The sequence below is a fragment of the Echinops telfairi genome, unplaced genomic scaffold (assembly GCF_000313985.2).
Source record: "Echinops telfairi isolate 266 unplaced genomic scaffold, ASM31398v2 ScPeMD7_7468;HRSCAF=8506_0, whole genome shotgun sequence".
Lineage (NCBI taxonomy): Eukaryota > Metazoa > Chordata > Mammalia > Afrosoricida > Tenrecidae > Echinops > Echinops telfairi.
The window spans coordinates 71,417,912-71,426,811 of record NW_022111369.1 but is presented as its reverse complement, the minus strand read 5'-3'; the positions used below and the strand labels follow the sequence as shown (position 1 = coordinate 71,426,811).

The 8,900-nt window shown below is 35.4% G+C and overlaps 1 protein-coding gene across 1 annotated transcript in view; it reads right to left on the bottom strand.

Moving 5' to 3' along the window:
• EPHA5 (EPH receptor A5) overlaps positions 1 to 8,900 on the bottom strand; it is a 317,049-nt gene that overhangs the window by 112,701 nt on the left and 195,448 nt on the right. The window contains exon 4 of the mRNA XM_030888562.2: positions 1,924 to 2,083. Coding sequence (XP_030744422.1) covers positions 1,924 to 2,083 — 160 coding nt within the window. The remainder of the gene's footprint in view (positions 1 to 1,923; positions 2,084 to 8,900) is intronic.

The following is an 8,900-nucleotide window of genomic DNA, read 5'->3' as shown; positions in this document are numbered from 1 at the left end:
TTTCTAGCTTTCTCAGAAACTGACTGAAAAATTCTGGTTTGCCCAGAAACTAAAATTTAAACAATATTTTCCCGGAGGTAATATGGAGAAATCCAAAGAAAAATTATTTGATAAACATTGTGACACCCTAACACTGGGTACATTTTCTGGATTAAAAAAATAGAAATTTCATTTGTAGAGTGTGATACAGTGAGGGCTTTTTTGAAGATGGACTTATGGACTAGTTTTGGACCTATGGATTTGACTTGGATTCTGCTGGGATGTTTTATCGATGTATTTTTTTGATAGAAAGCTCTTTCTTGCACATTTATGAATGTCACTGGACTTGTTTCTCTAGTTAATCTGTCCTAACACATATAGCTATCAATTCACTAAAGTATGTTTTTTAAATATTATTACATTTTATCCTTAAGTTGGTAGACCAGATGAGTAGAATACATAACTAATGCTATGCAAACAGAATCAAAGCATATTATGTTAGGTCAGCTTATATAGCAGGTTTTATGCTATAATTCCCATTTAGAATTAAAGTTGAGAGATTAAATGATATATAATTCTTTTTAAAAATGTATGAACAATATCATATGATTTTTCTAATTGTATAGATTTTATCAAATCTATTAGAGAATTTTTCTGAATAGCCTTGGAGATTAAATTGCAGCAGAATCAATTAAACTTCAGTCCTAAAACTTCCATTTCAATGAAAGGATATTTTTTATTACTTTTCACACTGGGGATCTTTTAGGTGGGCAATATTCAATACAATGACATTAGAAAAATATCAAGTAATAAACATCAGTTTTTCTAAATAATTCAGTTACCACTATTTAAACAATAATATATAGTGCTTTCCAAAAGGATATTTTATATAGGTTTATTGAGATGTTTACTTAAAATATCCCTCTAGCCTTTTTGAGGTAAACCTGATAACAAAATAATTATTTCCAAAGAAATAAACAAAACTTTTATTTTTCACTTTTAAATCATTTATTCATGTATTCCCACTACTTTCCAGTCAACTCCAACTGATGGTGAGTAGAAAGAAGTATGGGTCCAGAAGCTGTCAAACGTATGGGCTCACATAGACCCCCTTCTCCTGATGACCAGCCGGTGGGTTTAAATCTCACATATTGTGCTTAGAAGTTCAATGCGTAACTGACATCACCACTAGAGCTGCTTCCATCACTGTATTTTAAGGTGTATATGTATATACACCATATATATATATATAATTTCACAATCATTCTGTGAGTCATTTTCTTTTTAACCACATAATAATTCTGTTTATCGCTAGACCAAGCAAGTAATTATGATATTCTAATTGACTTTTAGTATGTTTTCCCTAGGACAAATAAGTTTTCTCAATATTTACTGAATTTAAATAATTTAAGTTTACTGAATCTCAAATTATTCTGAATTTAATCAAAATTTAAAAGTGTAAAACATGTGTTCCAGAAATATTGGCCAAATCTCCATTCAAAAGCAAAACTGGCAGACTTATTTTTTTGGAGGGGGGTGGTTAGTTTCAATCCCAGGAACACAAATTTCTACAGAGAGCTCCCGTGGTATTTTCATAGAATGATCAATCCTGGGGGAATGATTCAATAAAACAAGTGAAAAGTCAGTGACAATAAGCCAATTAAGTATGGCAGTAATATAAGGTAAGTCTTTTAAGCAAGGTTTAAACATTTCTTAAGCATCTCCTGGTATTTCCTCTCCCAGTAGACTGAATGTGCTGAGAAGTCAGGGACAGATGTGTCCACGCACCAACCTAACACAATAGCACGACAGAGCCTTCCACCGGACACACTCATGTCTGGAAGGGAGAGAATGCGAGTGAGACTGAGAGTGCCCTGGCAAGGTATTGATCTACGGACTCTTTGTGTAACCTTTACAGAGTTGACGGTAATTAAAATGACTTACACACTGGGATGGTTTCAAACTCAAATCTCCGACTGTAGCTACCATAGCCGGCTGCTGTGCGCGCCCGAATTTGGAAGACATACACTGAGGCTGGCTTCAGGTCCTCTGCGGTAATAGCCGTCTCTTTGGATTTGATGATCGTGTAGCTGGACTCTTGGTCCTTGAAATATACATGTAAGTGAAAAAAAGTTGGCACATGAATTAATAATTACAGTAAAAATTAAATGATAGAGCAGAAAGTGAATTAGAACGCCCTGGCTTTTGCATTAGTCTAAATATCATGTTTTAAAACCCTACACATTCTAAATGTATTATTAATATAAAATCTTAAAATGGATTCTAGGTGATCATGGCCTACTTTCGCCCCACAACCCTGTCCACCAAACGTATTTGCGTTGGAAAAATATCTATTATGTAAATATGTAAATTATAATTTTGCCCAATATTTTTTTGCAGAATATATTTCAACATTTTTATCTTTGTGATTTTCATTCTCAGAAATATTTTTGAGGTACATCAACCTGATGTCAATTGTAGATAATAATATTTAACATACTACTAGGAAAGATTTATGCCTTAAGTCTTTAGTAAGGTTGATAGTTAATTATTTTTAAGACTTATAAAAAGAAATAAGCACTTCACAGAAGAAGTACTCATTTCATCTTGTAAGTTTTAAAGTAGTTTTAGTACATTTATTTCAGTTTGTTAAATCTAAACATGGACCATTATATATAGAAACATGCCCCAAGCTTTCTTTTTTAACAATTCCCAATTTTCACTTTTGTGCACTTGGACTGAGACCGTAACAAATGAAGATGATAGGAAAAAAAAATCTAGAAATATACTTTGGATAACTGAGACAAAAAGGAATTTTTTCCTACTTCCATTACCTCAGGTAAAGCCTAGACCAGCCATCCATAACCTTTCATTGTCTTTGTGAACCTATAAATCTAAATATTAAGTTTAGACCTGCACTATTTAAAACACATAAAAGTCCCCGCTTGATATTTATTCTCCCATAGATTTTGGGTGCATATTCCTAGGTACATTGGCTTTTTGCTAAAAGTATTATTACATATAGTAACAGCTGCTGGCTGTGGAAGGACTAAGTAAGGATAGTTCATCACCCTGATATTTTAGTATTGTCATTTTTACTTTCACTGAAAAGAACTTCATCGGAGAGTGCAAATTTTCTTTCTCTAGGTATTCTGGAATTCTTGTGATTGCATTAAAAATGTATGAAAAAATATGTATATGTTTGTATATATATATATATATTCTAATCAAACACTAATAGAATTTAAAATAGCATTACATTCATCAAAGTATACTCTCTAATACTATTTTTTTCTCTCCAATACTATTGAAATATTGTTTTTATTACCTCATTATGGTGCTAAGCAAGTATAAAACAAATGCAAGCTATGTCTGCCCTCCCTAGAATTTTATAACGGATGGGGCAAAGGCAGGTGATGGCTTTAACACAGACATTAAAATCATTTTCTAGCACATTGAAAACTATTATTTGTTTTCCTTATCTGTACAACTTCAATAGAAGATCATTTAAGGTATGTGAAAACAATACAATCTTAGTAAATGGCATATATATTTGTCATAATAGTACTTTTCATTTGGTTGTATTCTTAACTCTTTCTAATTAGATATGTCAAAAGAGATTTTTATTTCTTTCTTGACTATCACAAATACATTTTAAATTTCACAACCTAAAATATAAAATGTATAAACATTTAAAAAAATTATAGTAACTTTGCCTTTCTCAATATGTTAGACAATACAAAAGTATCTTAAAGTTATTTTTTGATTCTTTTCCAGTTGCTTCTCACTCATAACAAGACTGTGCAACAAAACAAAGAATGCCTGGTCCTCGCCATGCTCACAGTGGTTCATATGTTTAAGTCCATTGCTGTCGCCACCGTGTCAATCTGTCCCATTAAAAGTCTTCCTCTTTTTCCTGACCCTCACTTTCCCACGTGTGATGTCCTTTTCCAGGGACTGATCTCTTGTGATAGCATGCCAAAGAGTGGGAAAGGATGCCTCACCATACTCATTTCTAGGGAGCAGTCTGGCAGTATTTCTTCCAAAATGAATTAGTTTGTACTTCTGGAAGTCTTGGTCATATCAATATTCTTTGCCAGCACCATAATTCAAATGCCTGGATTCTTCTCAGGTCTTCCTTATTTATTTTCAGCTTCCACATGCATGTGAGGCAGTTGAGAATACCATGAGAGCACCTGGTTCATACAGTGACATCTTCGCTCTTGAACACTGTACAGATATCTGTGGAGCAGATGTACCCAATGCCATGCCTCATTTTATTTCAACCACTGCTTCCATGAATCTCTACAGAGTTAGTGGTAAGTATCAAGATAGAGATAGGGGGTTGTTCTTCTCCATGCCTAGGGACCCCCTACAGATGAAATATACAGCTTTCTTCTGGTTCTTTAATGCTTCCTCAACCACTATCATGACTAATTGTACCTTACAAATCTGGCTAGACCAAAACATGTACACAGGTACAGATAAGTGCTGGAAACTCAGGGAATACAGAACAGATAAACTCCTCAGGACCAATATTGACAGTAGCCATACCAGGTGAGTAGAAGTTGGGAGGTTTACAAATGAAGAGACAAGCTTAACCTTTGGTGCCTATTGACCTAGCTCACAGAGGCTCAGAATGAGAAATGGGGAGGAAGGTGTTTGCTGGCTTAAAATGCAGGGTGATGTGTAAATCCCTGAGCCTACAAATGGTACTCAAAGACCCTAAACTATAAGGGGTAGGAATGAGAGAGGTAGAATGGGCTGACAGATTTGAATTCCAGGGAGGTGTGCAGACTCTCAAGCTGGCCTACCCTGACTGGCTTGAGATGAGATGATCAGAACCTGGCAAAATGAAGGGAAAGGTGTTTGGCAGCCTGGGCTGGTATCATTGCTTCAATTTGATGGCTTTCCCTGAACTGGATTTTTTATTCTCAAACTGCCAACCAGACAGAATAATTTTTAGATAAAGGAACAGGCACATTCTTGTCTCCTCAAATTGTTTGTTTGACAGGAATGGACAATTTAGGTATTGCTAGCTAAAATGGGGGACAGGATGATAATAGCTTGAAGTGGCTGGCTTAACATTTTCATTAGTGTACTTACACTTAAAAAAATGGGATGAAGATGTTAATTCTTCCACTAGGAAAGGGCCAATGGCTAGAAAATCTTGGTTTGGGGGTGGGGGTGGGGGGCTGTGGTGCAGTACATTACTTAATATCACTCTTCTTGCCATATTCTTTGTAACGTCTAGCAAGTCATATCCACTATGCAAATTTGAAACGTGTGGCAGAGTAAAGGAATTTGAAGCATTTTTAATAACATAAACAAGGTGCATTGCACCACGTAAACAAAATGTGTGAAAACTTAATGGGGGGATTAGTAAGTTTTGCCAGGCCTTTACGTTTAAAATCTGCCATTCCAGGTTCAGGAAGGAGGGAATTTCACTGATCAAGAGTGAAGAACTAGGATTGAAATATGGCCTTTTGATTCAAGATCATGTTGCTGAACTTCCATAATTCAGATGACACTTATGAAATTGGAGATGGTGGTATTTGGTGAAAAACAACTAGAGCAGAGGAAATAGAAACAATAGAAGACAATGTGATTGAGCTTGGAGATTCCAAGGCTCTGGTTTGAGAAAGCTTGCTGATAGAGTGGGGTGTCTGTGGACTTAAAGGACAGAGCTAAAATAGCTTTATGACACTTGTCACAGAAGAACGGAAGCTGAGGGGTCTGAGGTGTGCAGTTTGGTCTGTCAATAGGTATCACTGAGAAGAAACTGTTTTGATCAAAGAATTGTATCCAGTCATTTTTGATCATGAATTGTAATCCATTACTTGCCTAATAAACTCTATAATGGTATTATGTTTGAGTTCTGCATGGCAATTCCAGTGGATTAGCAAACACAGAGGGAAAGCAGCAGTCCATGGGAGAACCTGTTGTCAGAACTGGTAAGAAAGGTTGGGTGGTAGAATCCTGTCTGAATCTGCCTCTTCAGAAACAGCCTTGAGCTGATGTTGATGGTGATTCTCTCTCCCGCTAAGATGTCAGAGATCAGCAGATGATACCCCAATGTCATTTTGAGGCTGATTCTAATATAGCTGTGTAATTGTGACTTTTAGACAAAATCCTAATATGTGTAAAGCAAATGAGTCAATCCAGAAGGTTTTCTTTTAATTAAAATACAATAATAATAATGATTCTATTTCATCAACTTCATGAACTAAGTAAGTGCAGAAATGTGTGCACACAGCTTTTGAAATGTGAGTACACTTTTCCTTCTGTAAACGGGGCATGATTCTTATTTACCAAGGGTATGGTAAAGATACAAATATATATCTACAATATATAAGTACATAAATATCAACTAACAGAATCTTACAGAGCGTTTGTGGCTTGGTGGGCTGTGCATGGATGACTAAGTGTGAGGTCAGCAATTTGAAACCACTAGGCAGTCTAAGGAAGAAAGATGAGATTGTCTCCTCCCCACAGATTTATAGCTCTGACACCCACAGGGGCAGTTCTACCCTGTCTATAAGTTCAGTATGATTTGGAATAGACTTGGCAGTGAGTTTTTGCAGTAGTAACACAATCTTAAAATACAGTAGGTTTCTAGAAAATTTTATGACTGTTGATTCTATAGCATGATGGTGAATGCTTCCATAAAAAAGTGAAATGAAAATAATTTTTTGAATTTTATTTTGTTTAACTCTTTATTTTGGAAAATCAAATTAACATATTTTCTTGAAAAATTACAAGTTGTACTTTCAACAATAACAATAAAAACCTTAATAGAAAATTAGAATGCTGTTTCTTGAGATAACTTGATCATTTTTTAAAATCATACATTTCATCTGATTGATGTACTAAGAATGAGTACGTCTTGGTGGCTAATATATATGGCCTTATCATTGTATATTGTCTATCTGAGTGTGGAAGTTACATAGTCTGTTGTCGATTTGAAACTTAAGAGTGAAGGAGTGGAGTTTAGCCTATCAGTCAGGTCACAGCTTGATGACCTCATTTTGAGGGACTAAGGAGATAAATATCTCACTGGAGGCAAGACACACACTCACTCCCTATGAGACGTGCTTGCTGACAAGACACATGGAGCTATGCTAGAGCCCTAGAGCCAGAGGCGCCACGTAGAGACCCCGCCAATTCTTATAACATTAGATCCACAAGGCTTTCCACCCACTGTCCTGTGATCTTCCTGCATTCAGTGTCATTGCCGGGTTTTGTGAGTCTGAAGAGGAATTTATATATTGGTTTGGACATATGGGCTAGTATTGGATTTATGGACTTGATCTGGACTGGATTAGGATGTTTTCACAGTATTCAATTACTCTTGTATATAAAGCTCTTTCTTACACACAAAAGCGTGTTTATGAATTTGTTTCTCTGGTCTACCCAGACTAACACACTGAGTTAGCTGAATACTTGTTTTCTAATAGAATACTCATTTCTAATAGAAGTTCTAAGGGATCGAGGCCAATAAACAAAATATTCATATTATCTAAATATATTAAATGTGATGTTTTTCATTAATTTAAAGTACTCTTATGTTTTAATTTCTTCATATCATTAACCCTATTTTCATGATCAACATATACAACCACTTGGCTGCCAAGGCTTTGGTCTGAATGGTGGCTCTGCTGCCTTCATGTGCTAGCTTAGTGCATGAGTGACACTTCCAGGCCACTTAGCAAACACTGTTCCCACACAGCAAGAGGAGCGCCTAGGAAGAAGGAGCTGGCTAGTAAATCCCCTGCCAAATGGCAACTTCGCTAGCCTGTGCCTCTAATTAAGAGATGGCAGTGGGCCCGTCACCACGCTGGAGCAGAGCAGTCCAATGACCTTGATTAGTGCAGAGCAATCGCAGGCTGAAAAGCTAGCTGGAAAGTGCATATGCCCTGGAAAGCTCTGCCACCTGTGTCTGGCCAAAAGCCAGCAAGTAAAATGGTAGTGCCGTTTTGAAGGTTTAAAACGACCACCGGAGGCCTATCTGGATCGCCACCTCAATCCATGATCTAAAAACTCATTTTCATGATTTCATTTTGTCTTTTCTGAATAAAAATAAAGAAAACAAATGAAAAACAATGACCTGTATATTTGATGTGTCTGCTCAATAATTTTGCTTGACAGTGATAATTATAAAGTAACACAATCACTGCAACAAAGTAGTTAGTGACTTATTCTAATTAAATATAACAGTTTTCCTGCTTTTAAAGCAAATTAACAGACAACTTGCTATTTATTGAAGGTATGTATGGAAACACTTTCCTAAATACATTTTATCCTTTGATGTATACAAGTCAAGGAATGTATTAATGTGATACCATGTTATAAAAGTAAGATCAAATGTACTTCATCAATATAATTAATAACAAAGTCAGATTATAAAGAAAACAAACACACAAAGCATTTTCTAGAAGGCATATCAATAAACAAAGGATTCCTCCTGATGGCTTTTTCAATAACTGTTTATTCTAAAGTGAGTAAAGCTAACGGAGACAAAAGAAATCCATAAATTCTTGCTCCTGCTGAATATTATGTATACAAAAGAGAGTCAGTCATAAGTGTTACGGGGGTGGTAGTAAAAATAATAAAAGCTTTATTTTTTTAAATCCAACAATTTCTCTAAGGGCAAAAAAACCCAACCAAACAAACAGCTAACTGATTCAGAGGTGGGAAAAAATACACTAAAATAAGTACTTTTTCAACCATTAACACTTCCTGCTGTTGAACAGTATTTTACCTCTGTGTGTGCACACATATGGTTGCTGGTGTTCAGTTCTTTTAACATGCCTTATTCTATTTCATTTTTAAAATAATCTTTTATCACAGTAAAATGTTCAAATTAGAATGTTTGCAAATAACTCAACATGCATTTCATTACATATACAAGGTATTTATGT